Consider the following 22,417-nt stretch of genomic DNA (forward strand, 5'->3'; position numbering starts at 1 on the left):
ATATAGAGATAGCGGAAAGTGACTTTGTTTTATACTATGGTGTGATATAGTTGTGAGAATGACGAAAAACGGAACTACTGATATTCAAAATCATTTATGCTTAACTCAGTTTATTAACACTACAGCTATTGGCAGTAAAAAGTCTATCAAAATCTCTTAAAGGTACATTTTTAATCGCTGGTCTCCAGAATGACTGCCATATTTTCTCCCTTTTCAAACGGGCGATATTCCAAATCCCACAAACTGCTGAAAATCAACATTTCTCTACCAGTTAGTTTGATGTTAAGTTGTGGGCATACAAATCCACAGTTTTTTCTAGGAATTAGTGACACGTAAGTATACCCAAACAGCTGCCCAAAAACCGCAACCTTCTCAACCAACGCCACTCTCTTGTAGTTGGTAGTATTATAATTTTTGTTCCATATTAACCAATTATATAGGACTGGAGAATATACTGGCGGTAAAGCATCTGGCCTGAAAGTGAATCTTCTGAAAATTTTCATGGCATCCACGTCACAATTTTGAAAGTGTAGAAAAAATGCATCAAATTGATCGACATTTTCAATAATCTGATATATAGTTCTTAAATCTTTTAAAATATCGGTAGATAGCTCACAGGGGTAAGAAGATGAAAAATGTTCATTCAGTCTCAGTTCTTGAATGAATTTAGAATCATTAGGCCACATTTCCAAACCTTTACTTAATATTACTGGCCTATCACGTTTGATGTAGCGCTCGTCCAAAATATCTTCATCTATCGTTTCGTAAACCTCGATATGTTTTATATTTTCACAAATATCGCAATTCAAATTGTCGTCCAACAATTCGTTTTCCTTTGAAAATGCGTCTATAAGACACTGTTTATTTTTTAGTGGTCTCCAATCATAATAAGGTAATATTTTTATCAAGAAAATTCTTCCAATAGATGAGAGTTGCCATGAAATGCTTTCTATGTAGGTCAAAAAGTAAACAGATAAAGACAGGACAATAATTAATAAAATAGTGTAGTCGAATGTGTTGAAACACTTGAATTCTTTGGGACCCTTACACTTGAATTCTTTGAAACCCTCAGTTGAATAATCTTCCGTGGTGTTGTCAGTACAATCCTCAGAGTTCAGACTGGAATCCCAAGCATTGTCTTCAGAGAGTTGATGTTTAACGGTGGAGATTTTATTATATTTTTTCCTCGGCATCTGAAAAAAAAATTGACATTAACATCCATTCACATATCAACTAAAACAATGTGTGACTTCATTATTTCGTGAAATGACGATATAGTTAGCAGATCAAAAACCCATCATGTTTGATGAAAATAACTAAAATTGCAAAAAATGACAAAAACCAACCATGTTTTGAAAAGTTTCAACAATTTGTATCTCGAAAAAGAATAATTTTTCGATAAACATTTTAAGTTGTTTATTTTGACGAAATCCACCACATACTTAGTTTTTGTAATGTTCTCAGCAACTTCAAATATCGCCGCCCTAGGAGCTAAATAATATGCATCGATATAGAACATTGTAAATATCTCGGACACAAGTTTATATAGACTTTTTTTTTAAAATTGTTTCAAGAATACACTACTTGAATACTTTAACGTACTTATGTTACATCCTGTATATGTTTTGTTGATAATTATCCCCTAAAACAACGCCAGCCGCCGCTGATCTTTGCTGATCGACTGTGACTTCGTCAAGGTCGGGCTCAACCCCACTTGTGTTTCTCGATCCTTCTGAGTGTCGTGTTACTTGTAGAATGTTTCTATCGATTTCGAAGACTTTCACCGAGATATATAAGAGTTTTTCGCTTGATTAGAGGTTTCCATATGTTACGTATCTCTACGCTGGCTTGACTAAATGCGTTGTTGGACAACATATACGCGGCTTCTTTGAATTTTCTCCTAAACCAGTGTTCCTCTTTGTGGATGATTTCAGCTTGAGCCCACTTGATATTATGTTGATGAGTCCAAACATACTCTGCTATTCCGGATTTGCTGGTTTCTCCTCGCTGTGTGTGTTTCTTGTACTCAGCAATGCGAACTCTCAATGACCACTTAGTTTCACCGATGTATGATTCTCCGCACTCGCAGGGTATCCGGTAAATGCAATTCTTGGAATCACAGTCCGCGTTTGGTGGCCTGGTTTTCGTGAGGCTGCTACGGATAGTGTTCCCAGATCTGAAGCAGGTCCTGATGTTATACTTGGACCCAATTCTTCTTATCCTTTCCGATAATCCTCTGATGTAGGGAAGTACAAGTACTGGTTGTGGCAGCTTCTCTTTCTAGTGGAGCTCTTGCTGTCTTCTAGCTAAAGCCTGTTCTATCATCACTCTGGAGTAACCATTCCGTTGAAGGTCATTTTTGATGATGCCTAGTTCCTTTCGAAACCTTCCTTTGTATTACAGAGCCCGAAAGCTCGGTCTAGTAGAGTCTTGATGATTCCGCTCTTAGTCGATTGATGTTGGTTGGATTTCTGGTTCAGATACTGTCCTATGTGAGTGGGTTTTTCATATACAGATGTTTCCCATTTAGTGTCGGTCCTCTTCACCAATACGTCTAAGAAAGGCAATTCGTTGTGGACTTCCTTTTCCATTGTGAAAGTGATGGAAGGACTCACGTTGGAAAGTGTCTAGTTCTGCATTCCCGTGGTTTTATATTATGAAGGTGTCGTCTACGTATCTCAACCAGACTCGGGGCTTCTTGTGGGCTTCTTCAATTGCCAGAGTTTCAAACCACTTGTTTGCCGGCAACACTTGTTTGCCGAAAGCAGGAAACAACACATACGCACGGAGTCAACAACAGAAGCCAACCGCACATTTGTGGTTCCAGTTAGAAGACCTAGAATTCCTAGGCTACATCTAACATGACCACGTAGGCAGCTATAGCTACCTACATCCGGACATCCGTGACATCTGGGTCCAGGATATAAATACAGATAGAGATTTTATCGAGTGTGTATGATACAAATCAAGAATGAAATAATTCGTGGACACAACACTCAAAAAATAGGGGCAAACCGCGGACACGTGTTTCTGGCTATTGGCCTCATCAGCGCGGTGCAGCCAAGTGTAAAGATGGGCAACACTTGTTTGCCGAAAGTAGGAAACAACACAAACGCACGGAGTCAACAACAGAAGCCAACCGCACATTTGTGGTTCCAGTTAGAAGACCTAGAATTCCTAGGCTACATCTAACATGACCACGTAGGCAGCTATAGCTACCTACATCCGGACATCCGTGACATCCGGGTCCAGGATATAAATACAGATTGAGATTTTATCGAGTGTGTATGATACAAATCAAGAATGAAATAATTTGTGGACACAACACTCAAAAAATAGGGGCAAACCGCGGACACGTGTTTCTGGCTATTGGCCTCATCAGCGCGGTGCAGCCAAGTGTAAAGATGGGCAACACTTGTTTGCCGAAAGCAGGAAACAACACAAACGCACGGAGTCAACAACAGAAGCCAACCGCACATTTGTGGTTCCAGTTAGAAGACCTAGAATTCCTAGGCTACATCTAACATGACCACGTAGGCAGCTATAGCTACCTGCGTGACTTCCGGGTCCAGGATATAAATACAGATAGAGATTTTATCGAGTGTGTATGATACAAATCAAGAATGAAATAATTCTGTATTTATATCCTGGACCCGGATATCACACAGGTAGCTATAGCTGCCTACGTGGTCATGCTAGGTGTAGCCTAGGAATTCTAGGTCTTCTAAATGGAACCACAAATGTGCGGTTGGCTTCTGTTGTTGACTCCGTGCGTATGTGTTGTTTCCTGCTTTCGGCAAACAAGTGTTGCCCATCTTTACACTTGGCTGCACCGCGCTCATGAAGCCAATAGCCATCGCAAGGTTTTGTTTGGGGTCTGTGTTATTTCGAGTGTGTATGGATAAAGTTGACAACCTGTTTCTGATGCGAATTGTGGAAAATTCGCTGCGACGTTGGCATGATTGAAACAGGTTCCTGTTTCAATCATGCCTATTTGAAACAGGTTCAAATAAGCATAAAGCGAAAATGCGAACAAACAATGACATCTTTAAATAGGCGGTTTTTCAATAACTCACTTGTTGCTAAGATTAAATCAAGATTTCGCTACAGTGTCTGTTTCTGGAGTTGATCCACAAACGGACGTAAAGTTTACTTACAAAAAGCATCCGAAGCATGGCTGCTACAAACTACTCAGTAGGTAGATCTTTCTTCGAAAAATTTGAAATACTCACGTTACCTTACTTCTATATGATCAACATTTTTATCTATTTTATCAAAAATCAAAGTCTGTTTTCTGTTGTGAGCTTCATTGATACAATTATTATTAGCTAGCGCGACGGCGGATTACTTTCAAATATTCCGAGTCCTCTTTTGTTCAATATTTTATCATCAGAAATAAAGGAAAGCAAAACAGGATCAAGACAATAATTGAAACATATGTACTCTCAATTAGTTTCACGGCGTTAATGAGTATTTAACATAAATAGGTACTTGCACTCTTATGGACTCGCAACATGCAGAGGTTATTCGATCCAGTGCAACTCTGAAATCTAGATACTCTCAAACTCGAAAATTTATGGTCTTCTGTTTCAGAGGTAAGTATTCGTGAAACGGGCGATTCGAGATGAAACAAGTTAAAAATATCATTTGAGGATGAAACATTTGAGTCCAAAACTATTGCAATTGTTTACCATTCATGGATGGCATAATGCATGGTGGATAACAAAAGATTACAAATACAAAAACGCAACTTCCATTTTGTGCATTTAGAAACTTGAGTTTCTAAAACTTGACCATACCACATAGTCCCCTACGGCTCTGAGGAATGATTGATTCTCTACAGCCCCCTAGGACTCTGAAGAATATTTCTCCACAGCACCCTACGACTGTGAGGAATATATCTGATATACCAGAGCTTCGTAAAACTCACACCGAAAAACGCAGTTGGTCAGTGTATTGCTTGTTTTGGACTTCTACTGCAATAGTTTTTCAATATAATAGTCATCTATGCATATCCTTTCTCAAGCGTATGAAAATGTTTGAGAAAGCTATTGTATAGCAAAACACGTGTTGCGGTTTTGTAAACTGTTTAGTGGAAATTCCACAATGAACTGTAACTTGAACAATTATACCTGGGATGTTATTTCTTTACGTTGGTACACTCGTCTCGAAATATGTCCACAGTTTCAGCTGTTTAGCATGTTTAGTTTGTTGGTGAGAAGCATAAAAGATGGAAGTTGGTTATAACTGGTGACGAATCATGAGTATATGGTTATGACATCGAAACAAACGTGCAATCGTCCCAATGGAAGAGCCCAGGAGAGCCAAAACCAAAAAAGCATTCCAAGTTCGAATAAATGTCAATATTTTGTTCACTGTTTTCTTCGATTACCGTGACGTAGTGCAACAGTCCTTGCCACATGGTCGTACGGTCAATAAGGACTATCATATTGTGGAAAAACAATTCCTGGCTTTCGCATCACGATAATGCACCTGCTCATTGGCCAAAAACAATACCGTAATAATTCCTCAGCCACGCTATTCACCAGATTTGGCCCACTGCGACATTTTCCTGTTATCAAGATTAAAGAAACCCATGAAAGGACGGCGTTTTGCTTTGAGGAGATGAAAATCGAATCGCTGAGAGAGCTCAAAGACATATCACATACCAAAAAGTGCAAATCAGAACTACTTCTAGGTTGAGAAAAAACGCTGACGCAAGTGTATCAAATCTGAGGTTGACTACTAATAGAAATTGATGAATAAATAAATACTTTTTGAGAGAAATGAAAATTTACCCTATTTTTGACAGCGTATATTGTCTCATTCCTCATTCTTGACGTAAAGCCATGATGTTATGAATGAATTGAGTGATTCATCTTGAAATGTTATCCAGATTGGTGCTGAAGAGAAAATACTATCAGTGTCGTATTCCGAAACATCGAGGTCCGCCATTGAGGGTGACGGTGTTCCATGTAAATGAAATTATATCTATTTCATATACTGTGAAGTGTAATGTTCCTGTGAATGGCATCTGATTTGATTTCATAAAAAAATATTTGGAGTACAAATTGAATAGGAAAAAGTGTTTTTATACAATTCAATATTCATATAAAAGTAGTTTTTTTGAGAGGGTTTTTTTTCAGTTTGTATCTGTAATTTCTATCCATTATTCAATGACCTTTCCGGATGAAACTTCATCTGCCCATCATTAGTTGAGTATAACTTTTGATAATCGAGTTATCTTAATTACTTATAAAGTGCCATAGCAATAAAAGTCACTTCGTTCCAATGTAAAACATTGGCCTCCAAACTGAACAAATCAAAGAATTCTAAAAGATTATGCAGATTGCTCGAACAAATCGTGAATTATTATTGCTTATGAACAGAGATCCAAATATTGAAACGGGTCAAAATGGACAGTTGACATGGAAGCTATTGCAAATTTATCATTACGAGAAATGTATTGATAATACAAGTAATCTCCAACATATAGTTATTGTGAATAAACTGAAAAATCTAGGAATACCCAAGAAATTCAAATACATCAGAGAAAATTATACCTCATTACTCAAAAACAAAGGTCAATTGTCTCTAATTTTGGCGAATTACCGAAGGCAGTTCATAGGCAAAGATTTAGTAAGATATCAATATCAATATCGAGTCATTTTTGTACTTCGTGTAATTTTATTGGTTTTTGTTTCTAATATTTATACATTGATTGGATCCTGTGGACGTGTGTTTTGTTTTCTGCTTTCATTAGTTAATAATCCAAACCGAGAACTTCTTACCGAAACCACAATGATCTGCTGGCAAAGATTAACTATCTGATCTAAAATTTGGCAGTAGAAAGCATATCAAAATTTTGGTGTTAGAAAGAAGTAATTTTCGGTATATTTTATCCGAGGTGTGTTGCTACTACCAAAAAGCTGCAGAAATCAATAAAATATCTGGTTGGTTGAACTCGACAATGAAATCACACATGAAAAGGTAAGACCTCGTTAGTCCCTAGCTCGCACAAGTTTCGACTTTTGAGAGTTGTCATTCGTAGGAGAGTGACAGCTGGTTAATGGAAAAACAGATTTTCAGAAAAGAAGTTGAAACTATTTAGATTTATGACTTTATTTTATTTGTTGTATCAGTAGGATGATTAAATTCAATACATAAAAGTGTAACTGATCATCGTCTTTACATGAAAGATATTTGAGAAAATATTTTATTAACGTAACAGAATCTAAAATATTCATTTTCAGAATGTTTGTCTGTGCGCGTTGATCTCAAAAACGACTAATCCGATTTGGGATCGGTTTTCACTAATGTACTGTGGTAAGCTTCACATAACATTTAATATCTGATTCATTCCAGAAAGTAATTTTTATTATTATTCCATTTGAAGAATACTATAAAAATACCGTATAGACGCTTTGTCTGAAACTTTGATTGACTATATTTGTAGATTGTAAAGCGATGCTCTTTTCACAAAGATAGGCAAATATCTGAGAAAATGTTCATGTTGGAAAATCTGGGAAAACCAAAAAGCTAAAATTATCGCGAATAAAGTCGTGATCAACAACTAGCTACAAATAAAACTATAATTTCTTCATAATGCATGTTCAATGGCTCTAAATACTCTCAAACCATTACTTTTCCTAGTTCTCCGAGTACATGAAATAAGCTTTTTGTTCTGAACTTTACATTTGGGACTTTGTACTTCATGCAGTAGGTTGGAACCAGTGACAAATTGATGTTACCAAGTGATTTTCAAACAGCCCAGTTTCTTTATGTAACCCCACAACAATTTGTTGACACTCAAAGGAAATAATTTTCCAGTCAACCAATTCAAATAACACCCCGTCAAGTCCCTCAAAGGTTTCCCACTGATCAACAAGTTTTTGGAAGACCTTCAAACGTACATTTTTTAAACCAAACAGTCGACCAGTAAATAATAAACCAATACCAATGTCTTCCTCATCCACCTACAAGACAAAATTTCTTTCAATCACAGACTAAAACCAACCATTATTCAGAAGAGTTACATAATACACATTCACCTGTTGAAGAGGAAAATTAAAATACTTATGAATTAGCTCATATTGAACAACAATTATTTCTCGAGAGAGAAAATGATCCATCCGAAGAAATTTCAAATCCTTCATCCTAATGAAAAAATTGAAGCGAAATACTATCAAAACAATAAATAAAACATCCAAAAACCTACATGTAAGAATATTTACATGAAATTGAATGAAAAATAATAATAATAATAAAATAAAAAATTTCAATTTTATACGAATGAAACCCGTGATTACTTACCGAAATGATAAAGTACATAACAAAGAATAAACAACAGATAATTCAAATCCAAAATTTTTTGAAGTAATCCCTATCATTCAAACAGGAATTGAAATGAAAACTGGAAATCCCAACTTCTTTTAATATAATTTCAAAAAGCGCAAAATGGATTAATATTCATGGATCATCTCAGATAATGTTTTCGTTTCAAACGAGAAAATTAAAAGTATTTTAAATAATCCCCGGGAAAATGATACTATACAAGCTTACAAAACATCTTAGCTCACCTTTTTCTATTTTGAAAAACCTCTGAATCAGTAAAAACATCAAGTGATATTAAAAAGTATCAGAAGTCTCTTCAGTACCATTATGTATTCAAGAAAATATTTCAGATATTTATCAATCTTAGGCGAAGACATGATTACTAAGACCTTGAAGAATTTGTAGCCAACCTCAATAACTCATCACTTATATTTTCGTGATAGAGAACAAGAAAAAATATGTTTTGGAATTTATTCAAGAAAAAATGTGATAGTATACACTCAAAATTAATTATCTGCTCTACAAAAATAACTAATGTCATTTTAGAAAAAAAACAGCGAGATAAAATGAAATTATTACCATGTCTACGAAACAGTCCATAGGCGAATTAATAAAATTATTGAATCCATAAAAACACTATTATTGGCCAAACATGGTCAAAGACATTACAAACTATATCAATAACTGTAATATTTGCCAGAAATCTAAATACGAAAGACAACCAAATGAATTACAATTTCAACCAGTACCAACAGTCACAAGGCCTTTTGAAAGAATTCATGTCGATACCTTATCAATATGAAAAGAAAAATGTATAACTGTTATTGATACATTTTCCGAATCTGCCCAAGTCTACCCAATGGTAGTGGTCAACTCTATAAAGGTTCTAGATGGTTTATTAATCTTTATAGCATAATATGGAATACTCCATACCATCGTATGTGATGAAGGTAATAAATTTAATAATCAAAATTTCCTAAATTTTTGCAAACTACATAAAATAAATATACATATTACAACACCAAAAAAAATCCAAAGTTCATTCATTTATTGAATATTGTCCATTTGAAATTGTCTCCGGAAATATTAACTCAAAAGACCCTTTTGATATTAGCGAAAAAGACGTATCACAATACGTCCAATATCATAAGAAAATTTTGAAAAAGGTAGGTATATAACGAACTGAATGAAAAAACTGAAGATGCGAAAATTGATCAATCAAAAAAATTAATGCTGATCGAAAGAAGCCAATGACAGTTTCCACAAATGGTCAAATATTATATGAAAGAGGAGGCTACAGACAAACTTGCACCAAAATACATTAAATTGAACCAATTGCCCAAACAAAAAGTCAAAACAGAAACTTCTAATTATTTGAAACACAACTTGAAAGGCGCAAAAAAATATATTAATTAATTTTCAATACTTTCAGATGAAACCAACGTTCGTACTCTCAATCCGTATACTCTTTCATTCTAGCAATGAATCTTCTCAAAAGTTAAATGATCCTATTTTACCCATCAACGTGGAAACAACTGGAATCATTCTGTTTAAAATCTGTTTTTTCGTTAATCAGCTGTCGCCCCCATACGAACGACAACTCTCAGAACTTGAGAAATTTGTGCGAGCTAAGGACTAACGAGGTCTTACCTTTTAACGTGTGATTCCTAACACGGTTGCAGAATCATTCCAGCTTCAACCAGATAAATTCTCTCGAGAAAAATATCTGGTCAACGCGGGAATCGAACCCACGGTCTTCCGATCGTGAGTCGGGCGCACTACCACCGCGGTCAATTCCACATTGTGAGTAAACATACATTTGTAAGTTACATGAATATTTCAGGGATTTTTGAGATGAAGCATCATTTAGATACTCGACTGAGTTTCGAACCGAGAAACAAAATTTAATCTATCAATCTGATTTACTCTTGCGACAGGCAAAGATTTTATCCACCACAGTGATCAATTACTATAAACTATACATTCACATATTTTATCTAAACCTAGACTAATATATATAGGTGGAAATATTTCCAAATGGTTACTTGGAACTCTTGACGATGAAAACGGTCGAAAAATAAATATGATTCTAAATCAGTTGAGTGACAACAACAAAATTCTTCAGCATGCAATAAATAAGGAAATCTCAGTAGCAAAAGAATTTATGATACACCTAAATCATACTCTGTTCAGATAAAATAAAATATGCTTCTTCCTTTGAATTAAAAACAAATTCAAAGAGAAAATTAATAAAATAAATGTTATGCACTTGATAATTGAATCACTCATTAATCTCCAAAGCCAATTGAATCAAATTATTAATGCAATGACATTTGCAAACTTTCACATACCTGACATTTCTCTTATCGAATAATTTGAATTCTATAATAAAAATAACGATAAAATTATATTCTGAAGAACAAGTTTCAAAAATCAAAATAGGTAATATGCATACAGTTAGTCTTCACTAACGAGAGAATAATTTTTCTTATACACTGTCCAGTACTGATGCCCATTATATTTCAAACATGCTTTCTATATTCCATTCCAATCCAAAATGAAATCATTTCACACCTGAATGAGATTTCAGAACTATACCAATACCAGGAAGAACTTTATGCAGAAATAGAAGACGCATACTACTGTCAAAATCACCTGCAATCCGAAGAAGACTGCATCGTCACGGTCATGTTGAAAAATAAAGCTACCGATTGCCCCGCCGTGAATACCCATTTAGAACCTGGAACATTTTATTTTCTACGTGAAGCAATATTCTCATTACTGAACCTGAGAGTTTTATTATCACAATCCCAGATAAATGCCAATGAAAAATGTACCCATGGTAATGGTGATCTTGCACCAATGAAAGTCATTCAGCTTCCATCATGGAACATTTCTCACCTATTTACCATACCAGTTAAACTGAAACTTGCCAAGATGAACCTAGAGGATATCCATTACCTCACAGCAAAGATGAAGTCTTTCTACCAAGCCACACAATTCCAATATGGATCATCGTGCTCATTTGTATGGCAATCTATGCAGCCACATATTTTGGGGAAACCAGTTACTATAAATCCTGATACCCATACTCCTTCATTACGTTCCTGTGACAAAGAAGAAACCTGACTGCAGCAGATGACTTTGAGCTGACCAGCCAAACTAACCAACCCTAGGCTTTCCTTTTAGGCGGGATCGAGGAGTTACGTATTTCCGAAGCCGACCCTTACTAACTTGTTTATTTTGCATACATCAGAAAATAAGATTATATTGCGATTGATTATATTTCCTTCTTCTCGAACTTTATCTTTAACAATGATAAAAGATAAGAACCAGTATTTGCTGGCATCCATTTGTTATCTTGCAATGAATTATTGCATTATATATTTTGTTGATATTTTCTCAGGCGACAACCTCGTGAGTATTGTAAACGGGAAATATCTTTGATGTTTCTGATATTTTATCTATTTTCCTTTAACAATATCATAGATTGTAGCAAGTAGTCGGAGTCAAACAAAGTGTGTTTCAACCATTACTGGTGCTTCTACCTTCTACGAACCACCACTGCTGGATCCACAACGTAATTTCACTTTCAGTAGACATGCGTTTAATTAGAAGTCGTAATGTGGAAGATTTAATTTTAAACAATATAAGAAATGTTATTTAGAGTTTTGTGGAAAATGTAAGTGTTAAACAATTTCATGATGGATTTAGGCTAGACCCGTTTCAAACTTTGTCTGAAAGTATGTTACACAACAAGCACTTTTTCAAACACCAGAACTGCAACACTCTACTCGACGCGCATTTCTCCAACCAAGTTAGCGAAACGCTAACTTACTGTTCACAGTAAGTGTGAATTTGTCAATTCACACTTGTAACTGTGAATTCACACTTATAACTATAAATTCACAGTCATAATTGTGAATTATGGAAACATAATATTATTGATTTTTGTGGCTCTTGTACGCCTCCGTATATTACAATAGATAAAAACAATTTCTACGATTGAGGTATAACAAACAATTATTTTATAATATTAAAAAATTGATACCTTTCAATATAATTAAACATAATTCGAGATATGGCATCATAACATTGTTTACAACTAATGTCGTGTCGTGGTCTCGCATTCTCTCTACAGTTAAATATCAAGAAAGACCTATAAGTTTAATTAACCATTATTGTTTAAATATGGATCAGATTTTTCATCCCATGATTTATCTAGAATAATAACACAAATAATCACGTAAGCGCTATCTAAACCTGAGTTGTAAATTGTGAATGAGATAAGGTTAGGTTAGGTCAAATTATAATTGGAAAAACGTCAAAATTCTAAGTATAAATCTACGATTTATATTATAGAAAGTGAAGTTAGAATGTTTCCCTTTCTAATCACGGGAACCAAGTTCCAACTGTCGCGAGATACTCGTGTCAAACATAGTACACTATATCATTGGAAGAGAGCATTTGGCACCAACCAAAAACAAAAAATTTGACAGATAGAACGGCAAAATGACAAGAATTCATAAAAAATTGGAAGATACAAACTCTTTTATTGATAATAAACAAATATTATAACTACCCTGCTACTATTAATTGGGATTACACGTTCGCGAGTGGATTCAAAACTGAAAGTAATATAAGTGAAAATGATCTCATTTGGTTCGTTATCAGTTTAGAGAAGAATAAAGAAAAAAGCACAAAGTTCTTATTACTTGTAATTCAATTTTAACCACACTGGAAGTGATCGGATCGAAAGAAGCCGCAGTTATTGTCGAATGATAAAAAACGGTTCAATTCTCATACTGAGAAATCGACACAAAAAATATTTCAACATGCATTCACACATACATTGAAATATCGATTTCAACCAACTATTTAGTAAGTAGCTTGGATGAGTTTTCTCCAGTTATTTATATAATCTTGTGAAACTTTCAAATTATACTTTATAACGAAATATAAAATAATTCGTTGAAAACATATCAGTGTGGTATATATAACAAGAATACATTTTCAATAATACCTAAACTTACCCTTTTTTCTTTTCACTGAAGAACTACAACAGGTTGTTTTATTGGTGTGAATGACACCTCAGTTCTCAAACGCACGCTCGAAAATATCGACCATTCGAATGTTGAGAAATTTACCGCCACAAAACGAATGAAACTTTCACAATGGCGGTAGAAAGCGCAGCCGCATTAACTCATGTCAGTCTTGACAAGACATTACCTCCAAATGTTAATTCATTTGTTTGTAGTCTGAAAAATATCAATCAGTCTTTTAAACAATCCACACGTGGAAATATTGAGACTTAGACTCAGTGTCATTATCTCTATACGTTTTGTGAAGAATCAGTTGAATGTTATTATAATAACAAAAGAAAAACGCGATTTACTGTTACGTCACTAGGCCATTTTGTATTTGGTGAAATCTTTGTTCTTGGAAGGTGAAAATACAACAAAGGTTTTCCATAAACCTATTATCTTGTTGAAAGTGTTAATATAAATTCATCAAAATTCCGGTGCCTACGAGAAATAGAGATCCCGGCCATTACGGTAGCGGTGATATGAACAACAAAAGGAAGAATCGAGGAGGCCCTGTAAGGTTGGTACTTTTAATAACCTAAACAATAAAACTATTCAAAATAACAGAGATATATTTTTTTTAAAATGCTTTCTATATTTCATCCATCGAGGATTTCAACAAGACTGAATTGCACCTGATGGATTGTTAGAACATAAAAAAATAAATACCAAGTTAATTTGAAAATAAATTCCAAACTTTATAATAAAAATGGCCATTGCAGATTATATTTACCCATTAATACTGATTCCACAACCACCAAGAGTTCAAAAGTCCAAACCAGTTTAACATTTCTATATTTTATTGAACATTTAATTAATGTTTGAACATTTATTATTCACTAATTTTTTTTCCAAGACACAATGGCAGTGCTCATCATACACTCATGTTTTTGATGAGTGAAAGTATTCACAAGAGACATAAAATAAATAATTATTGTTCAAGAACATTATTTTTGTCAAAGTTTCAAAATTTAACATAAACAGTTGAGAAGTATACATACTTCCTAAGTATAAAATAAAGTAAGGAAGGGTAGCAATAATCTACTTGAAGTTGAAGAAAATTCAATCAAAAATATTGGGAACTCTGTGAATGTTTTAATGCATCAATCTGTAGTCGATTCCCAGATCATTATAAGGAAATATCAATTATGATGAATAATACTTCAAATCTATCTCCAGTTTTCAGTTTCATGATTGATTAACTTCAAACCTATATTCACATTTTATTAGAATTGATATGAGTTAATCTAGTCAATGAATATAACTGGAGTTTTTTCCAACACCAAACCGTTATTTCAACACCTCTACACATGTTTCGATCACCAAGTGGTCATCTTCCTCTTAAGATCATAATCGATGGAAACATCATCGAGTCAGTCAGCTATCGTTGCCAAATATGACTCCAGTCATTTACTTACTCTGTTATATTCTAACATTTTACTTTTAATCAAATGTTCTTGCTGAAATTTTTCGTTCAGGTAATAAAATTTATTGTTTTCGTTCACATTGTATATGTTTATACGTAGTTAAGAGATTAATTTTGACATAATAAAAATGTGAGTTGAGTTGTCTAAAATAAATACATTCGTTCAAGAGTTAACTCGAGATATTTCCTCTACTTCAACATGGTAGCAGCGCGTGGTTGGTTAGCCTGAGGTTCTGGTGTATAAGAAATATTTGCGAATTATAAGAAACAACTGAAATTTTCTTGCTGAAAATTAGTGACATTGACAAGTGTTCTGAAGCAATCATTTTATTCAGTTGAATCCAAGCTCTACCGAAAGCAAAATGGATGCAACTAAAATACAAATAGGATTACTTGAGGGCAAGTCAAACTGGTTATCATGGAAATACAAGAGCAGCTTACTATTACGAAGTATTCAAGGTGGTACTGGAGTAGTTGAAGGAAAATTAACTTTACCCGAACCTTTACCAGAAAACGCAACCCAAACTCGGAGAACAAAGTATGAGAAGGAGTTGAAAGACTTCAATCAAGCAGACAATAATGCTTTTCTGGTTCTTACAGTAAATATTACTCAAGAAACTCTTGCAAAAGTGATGAGGTTCACTACTGCTCGTGAAGTGTGGCAAGAATTACACAGGCTGTATGATGGTTATGTTGAGGACAAAACATATGACACATGCATGAAATTCTTCAGCTACACACGACACGCAGATGACATTCCATCTCATATATCTAAACTCAAAAATCTTTGGAATATTCTGCCAAATGAAATCACCAACGATAAAGTAGTAAATGGAAACACCTGTAAATGTGATCTACCAGAATTGTTGCTGATTTGCAAGATTTTGGAGACTCTTCTTCCAGAGTATTTTTCGTTCAAGTCAAGTTGGATGTTAATGTCGAAGAACGATAGAACAATTGACAGTTTAACTAACCAACTTTGTGCATACGAAAAAGCTTTCATCCCAATCCTTGGTCAAAGAGGAAGTGATGTTCTTGGAAAATAAAGAAAAATTCAAAGGAAATCACAATATGAACCTGTTTTGTAAATATTGTAAAAGAAAAGGACATAAAATAAACCAGTGTTTCAAATGGAAAGCAGATAGAAAACCTCCAAAACCAGGAAATGAAAAACATACAACTAGTGATACCAATGTGACTCTTGTAGCAGAAACAAACTCTGTGTTGTATTCTACGTGTGATAAAGACATTTGGTATGTTGATAATAGTACTACGAATCATATCACCAATCAAACTAATGTTTCAAGAATAAACACTTTTTGATGAAAATCACAGGGTCACAATAGCTAATGGAGATTCAATCTCAGCTCTTGGTCAAGGTACTCTGATAGAGAAAGCTTGTCTAAATGGAAGAAAACAGATTTTGACCATGACAAAAGTATGGTATGTTCCAGAAATAAACAAAAATCTTTTCTTTGTTTTATCTGTGCAAGATAAAAACACGGATAGCCTATTTATTTCAAGTGCTGAAAAATGTCAAATAAAACCCTCCGGAGAAACTATTTTAGTTGGAACAAGAAACAGATATGGAGGATTGTATAAACTGAATTTGAAATTCGTCAAACCCGAAGTTGCTGTTAATGTGAATACAGTTGGCAATGAAAACTATTACAGCTGTACCACTAGAGACTTGGACACCTAAATAAGAAAGATGTGAAATCGGTACTTGAACGTTAACTTGGTATACATGTCAATTTGGTTAGTGAATTTTGTGAAAGATGTGTTTACGGAAAAGCTCATATAATGAAGTTTGGTACCAGAGACAGAGCTGATGTTCCTGCACAACGAATACATGCTGATGTATGTGGACCTTTTTGTCCATCCAAGTCAGGTTACCAATATTATGTCCAGTTCAAAGATGATTTTAGTAGGTTCCGTTATGTCTTCTTCATCAAAGAAAAATCTGAAGTTATAGGTAGAAAAGCTGAAGATTTTACTAATCGAGTATGTCGGCTTCAGAAAAGTTTATATGGACTCAAGCAGGCACCAAGATGTTGGAATAAGTGATTCCATGATGTTGTGAAGAAACTTGATTTTTTCATACATTGAGGTGGTTGGGGCTCTTATGTATCTAATGACAGGTACAAGGCCAGACATTGCTTATGCAATCAGTGTTATTTCCAGATCCCAGCAATCATAATTGTATCCAAGTGAAACGAAATACTTCGATACCTCAAGGAACAAAGATTACGGTATAACGTACAAAACAACCAGTATGGATGGCCTGAGAAGTTTTAGTGATGCTGATCATGGCGGGGATGAAACAACAGGACGTTCAACAACAGGTGTTATTTGTATGTATGCTGGCGGTGCGATATCTTGGCTCAGTCAACGACAAACCTCAGTAGCTATTTCCTCAACGGAAGCTGAGATAGTAGCTGCAAGTGAAGCTTCCCGTGAACTGGCTTGGTTGAAACAGCTATATGAAGAATTTTTGGATATGGAATATAATCCAGTATTGATGATTGATAACGAAGCTGCAATACGCTTGGCCCAAAATCCGGAATATCACAGACATACCAAACATATTCATATAAGACATTTCTTTGTAAGGAAACTGGTCTTAAATGGTGCTATTTCAATTCAAGAAATAGCATCAGAACACCAAGTAACAGATGCACTTACCAAACAGCTGTTCAAGCCAAGATAGATTATTTTACGACAAACAATGGGATCAACAAATTATTCGATGAGAAAGGGTGTTGAAAAACCACCATTTTCATAATTTGTTTTCGTTCACATTGTATATGTTTATAGGTAGTTAAGAGATTAATTTTGACATAATAAAAGTGTGAGTTTTCAGTTGTCTAAATAAATACATTCATTCAAGAGTTTACTTGAGATACAACAATTTTTTCAATAATTTGAACATATGATTATATCAGAAAAAATATCAAATGTGAAATGGGTCTTGAACCCGTAAATGAAAAAATAAATAAAACAGGGCTATCCGTTAAAAACAAAGTATTCTTTCATAAACACTCTGTACCCAATTGGTTTTTTCATTTTAATATTTGGAATGATTGCACTATTTCATGAAACTGAGAGCTACCAAAGGTCCCAATAATAACTTTGTTATCAAAGATACAGCATAATTCAAATTGCCAAACTAGTGGCATTTTTTGAACTGATTGAATTGAAAGACAAAAAAACACACAAGTATCGACTTTTTAGGTGAAATAGTTTATGCAATGGAAAGCCCTCCCTTTATAATTTTATTTGTGGAAAAGTAACGTATTCCTATTTCAAAACTATACGCAATTTTTTCAGATAGCGGGGATTTAAATCAATATTTGTCAAAATGGTTTTTGTTTTCTCGGTAGGTGTTTAAAAGATGCTGTTCAACATGTAAAATTCTGGAATTTTTCAGATTAGTCACTATGAAGGCATAGTATGGACAAAAATGGTTTTGAAAAAGTAATAACTGAATTCTGATATCAACTTCAGAATTCAATAAAATTTCTATATTAAACTCAAAATTCAAAGTCAGAATTTAACTACGAGTTCGAAGTTGGAATTTAATAAAATTTTGACTTTGAACTTGTTGTTTGTTAAATTCCAACTCGTAACTCACAATTTCATTAAAATTCAACTACAAAATTGGAATTTCATCAAATTGTAACCTCAAACTAGGAATGTGAAGAATTTTATTCTCAAGGAGATGTGTAGCCCTTCTATGTCTCCTTGCAACTTTATATACTGTTTCCAGCGACGTTCAATAGGTTCGAAACCGTTTTTATAATAAGAACTGTATTGCTCTTCAAAATAGCCATTAACTGTGGAAATCACTTCTTCATCGTTGGAAAATATTTAACCACTGAACCATTTTTTTAAGTTTGGGAACAGAAAATAATCCAAGGGGGCTAAATCTGGCGAATAGGGTGCATGAGATAGCAATTCCAACTTTAATTCGTTGATTTAATGTGATTGTCTTAACAAAACATCACTTTTTTCTTGGTCATCACTTTTTTCTTTCTTGCTTAATTTATTCTAACTTTCCACTAATGATATTCCTATTTCTGAAGATTTTTATAAAAATGTATATTCCTATTCTGTCGGCTCATATACAAAGATTTTGATAACTTCTACAAGTGGGTATTATCAAATAAATTTATTGAAAATTAATTTCCAATAATTTAAATTAATGTATTATAATATGAAAACTAAGAAATTGCAGCTCATGTTGTTATTAAAAGTAAATGTGATTTTTGCTGCTGATATGAATAGCAGGGAAAACAGTATTTTTTGGTATATGATGAAAAATTCGGCAGACCATTTTAAAAGTTATCAAATAGAAAAAAGTTTCTTTCAGAACGAAATAATTTCAAACTGATTGCCTGAATTGCATTTTCAGTTTTATTTTCGAACATTTATGTAAGTCATCTTGTTACTATACTTCACTGAAAGTTTTTGAATCTATTTGCAGGACACAACGACCTCCTCGGTCAGTAGTGCCTGAAGGGGTCTATAGCAATGCACATTTTATGCATGCTTCCACGGCACAAGTTGGAAACGTAGTGCGTATAACAACGGCATCCGGTAGTGTTTGGGAAGGTAAGTAGAAAAGAATTATCCCCTGCAATTTTTCAGAGAATCTTTTTTTTTTTCATATTAAATGGCTTCTGAACACCCACACACATATGGGTGTGCCTTTCAATTTACACAGTTAAAGCCAACTCCTGTTACTTAGTAATTGACAGCACTTTAAAAACTTAATATTTCACCTTGCCCTAGCTATCAAAAGTATGTTGAAGACTTCTAAGGGTTTTTCGTAGTTGGTTGGCAGTAAACATTATTTTGAACAAATAGATTGAAGTGGATGTTGTTTCACCTACTTTATATTTTTATAGGATGTTGAGAGATGAATAAGGACATATTGTGTAGTGATTTTTTTTTAATGAACCAGTTCTTTTTGGGGTAACTCCAAACATTTTCTTATTTCTTTTAACAAAAAGTGTTTATGAATCAATTTTTGTTCATACCATCTTTATCTTCTGACAATATTTTATTCTTCAGGTGTGTTCAAAACTTTTTCAAGTCATTTTGATGTGGTCTTAGAGATGGCAGCCAGAGTTGATAATCCAGAGAGCCCTAATTCCCAAATTAAAGCAGATACCTCCGTAGACAAGCTCATTTTTAAACCTTGTGATATTTTGACAATGGTGGCGCAAGATGTAGACCTAGATTACCCCACAAGAGATACCTTTCAAACTGATACTGCCATTTCTGCTCGACTCAATGGTAACTCTAAAATGGAAGAAAGAGAACTAGAACCTTGGGACCCATCAGGTCTCAACAATGGAGACTTACCCCTTGAACTTGACCAAGCTAATGGCTGGGATCCTAATGACATGTTTAAAAAGAATGAGCAAGAGTATGGAGTACAGAGTACTTTCGATCAGTCACTTAGAGGTTACACGGTGCCATTGCAGCATACTGATACTCCAGACTACAAAGAAGCAGAGGCAAAAGCCAATCTGATAGCTAACGAAATTGAGAGTCAACCTGCACATAAAGCAAGGTTAGATTTGGAGAATGGGGATGAAGAATCTGTTTTTGCAGCTGTGGTACGACCACACCAAGAATCTAATACAAATGGTATGTCATCTCCACTTTAGTTAGCAATTTATTTTATTAATTTATTGACAGTTTCAAAATAACTTTGTGAATACACATCAATCATCCAGAAGTACTATCACCATCTCCGTCTGAAATTTTCAAACAACTCCACAAATTAGGAGAAAAGTTGATATTGTCTCAATTTTGTAGATGCAATAGAGAGTGATTTGGTATTTTATCTATTTATTTTCTGTGTGAAATGTAATCTGTATATAATTTTATGTGATATTTTTTTTGATTACGTCTGTAACCTGTCTCATTGTGAATCTCAAATAGTATTGAAATAAAACTTTTTTTCTTTGGACTACAATACAATCTATTTTCATAAGGTTCGGCTAAATATAGGTTTATTGACAAACAAAATGGAGTTGTTTCAAAAACCATTTGATTTTGGTTATTTTTTTCTTAACTTTTTTCTTCCAAACTTTTTAACCCATTTATTTTGATTAGATAATTGATTTTTATAATTTAGGTCTCATATGATCAGTTATTGAAAATATGTTGGAACTGATGAAATAGTAATAATTATATTTACTACTGAAAATTACTAAACTTCAAAAATTTCATTACTATTGTAGAAATTAAGATGTGCTTTACTAATAAACCCAAGTTGACGTTCTCCAACAATTTTTACAAAGTTTTGGCACATCAAACATATGTTAAGTTCAATACTCTAAATTTTTAGTTTATTCATATATTTATTTCCAGAATCATTCACATATTTGGCAGAAAATACCCTACTGAAATTATTACTCATATTTGAACGAGGTCTTACACTCTTCAAGTTGTTCATGGTTATGTTTTAGATGTATAATACATACCATTAAACAATATAACAAATTGCAGGAAATTGGAGGAAAACTCCGTTGAAGAAGAGAATTACCATCTACGTTAGAGTACTCAGAGATACCAAAGTGTTGAATAGAATGCAGAGTCTGTTTTATTTTTTGGGCTCATATACATAAAGAATATATACTGCAAGCGCCAAACGTGATGGCGAGATACCCCCATGCGCACAAACTCATTTTCAATGTAACCCCCACTACAAGTCTTGCAAGACTCTGTACAGACGTGTATCATTACTTGTCCTCCAATGTTGTTGGCGTCCTCCAATGTTGTTGAATAATTTGTGTAGTTTCTGATAAAATGTCAAAAAACCAGTTATCAAGAGTCAGGCACATGAAATAATGTTTAAAGTGTTCAATTATTTTCAAAGTGTTAAATGTGAGTCAGATACATTATCAAAGGTGAAAAATAAAACATATCCCGCTACAACATTAAATACATTTTTTAAAAAATACTTCAATACAAATCTTTATTTTGTATTAGGTATTTCAATAAGAACTATTGAGAAAGTGGTTAAAGAAGGGGAGCAATTAATTTCTGCAAATATCAGAGAAGTGAAATTATCTACCCCAAGAAAGAAGCGGCCTAGAAGAGCATCTGTAACTGTGTCCATCACAAGATCAGGGGATTATCATTCAGAAATGAATTCTGAAAATTATGGTATATGATTACAAGAAAAGTTAATCCCAAATTTACCTATAAATTCCCTGACTGATAACACTCCACGCTATAATATTAAAATTAATCCAGCTCCCAACACAAATTCTAGGAAGGCTGACATGGTGAAGTGGTTACACGAAAAAAGCATTATGTTCACTCCTAACATGCTCAAACCCGATTTATACAAGTTGATCAAGGTAAATAAAAAGCATCATATTAGATACAAATCTGATGAGGTTCTGCTTGAGTACGGACATAATGTTTTGCGACTTCCACCCTACCGTCTGGATTTGAATCCCATTGAACTCATTTGGGCTACCGACAAAAACAACACCAAAAAAAAGGTAACTTTCAAGCTGGAAGATGTGAGGAAACTGGTGGACATGCA

General features: G+C 34.1%; 2 protein-coding genes across 3 annotated transcripts in view; one reads left to right on the forward strand and one right to left on the reverse strand.

The window, feature by feature from the left end:
• Positions 1-93: 93 nt before the first annotated feature.
• Positions 94-13,510, reverse strand: LOC111502949 (uncharacterized). Its single transcript, XM_023157141.2, has 2 exons — positions 13,368-13,510; positions 94-1,193 (listed from the first exon to the last, which is right to left on the reverse strand). The coding sequence occupies exon 2, from the start codon at positions 1,191-1,193 to the stop codon at positions 171-173; it is 1,023 nt and encodes a 340-aa protein (XP_023012909.2). The 5' UTR covers positions 13,368-13,510; the 3' UTR covers positions 94-170.
• A 287-nt stretch (positions 13,511-13,797) lies between these two features.
• Positions 13,798-22,417, forward strand: part of LOC111502948 (uncharacterized) — a 30,630-nt gene continuing 22,010 nt past the window's right edge. For both annotated transcript variants that reach the window (XM_023157139.2, XM_023157140.2), the window contains exons 1-3: positions 13,798-13,938; positions 19,331-19,458; positions 19,921-20,502. In XM_023157139.2, coding sequence (XP_023012907.2) covers positions 13,901-13,938; positions 19,331-19,458; positions 19,921-20,502 — 748 coding nt within the window. In that variant the 5' untranslated portion in view covers positions 13,798-13,900. The remainder of the gene's footprint in view (positions 13,939-19,330; positions 19,459-19,920; positions 20,503-22,417) is intronic.

The sequence above is a fragment of the Leptinotarsa decemlineata genome, unplaced genomic scaffold, assembly GCF_025532065.1.
Source record: "Leptinotarsa decemlineata unplaced genomic scaffold, Ldec_3_MD MMD2_tig00078346_RagTag_RagTag, whole genome shotgun sequence".
In the NCBI taxonomy this organism is placed as follows: domain Eukaryota; kingdom Metazoa; phylum Arthropoda; class Insecta; order Coleoptera; family Chrysomelidae; genus Leptinotarsa; species Leptinotarsa decemlineata.

Bases quoted from the DNA above. Each gene is read 5' to 3' on its own strand.
- LOC111502949 (XM_023157141.2), bottom strand. From the start codon at position 1,193: ATGCCGAGGAAAAAATATAATAAAATCTCCACCGTTAAACATCAACTC.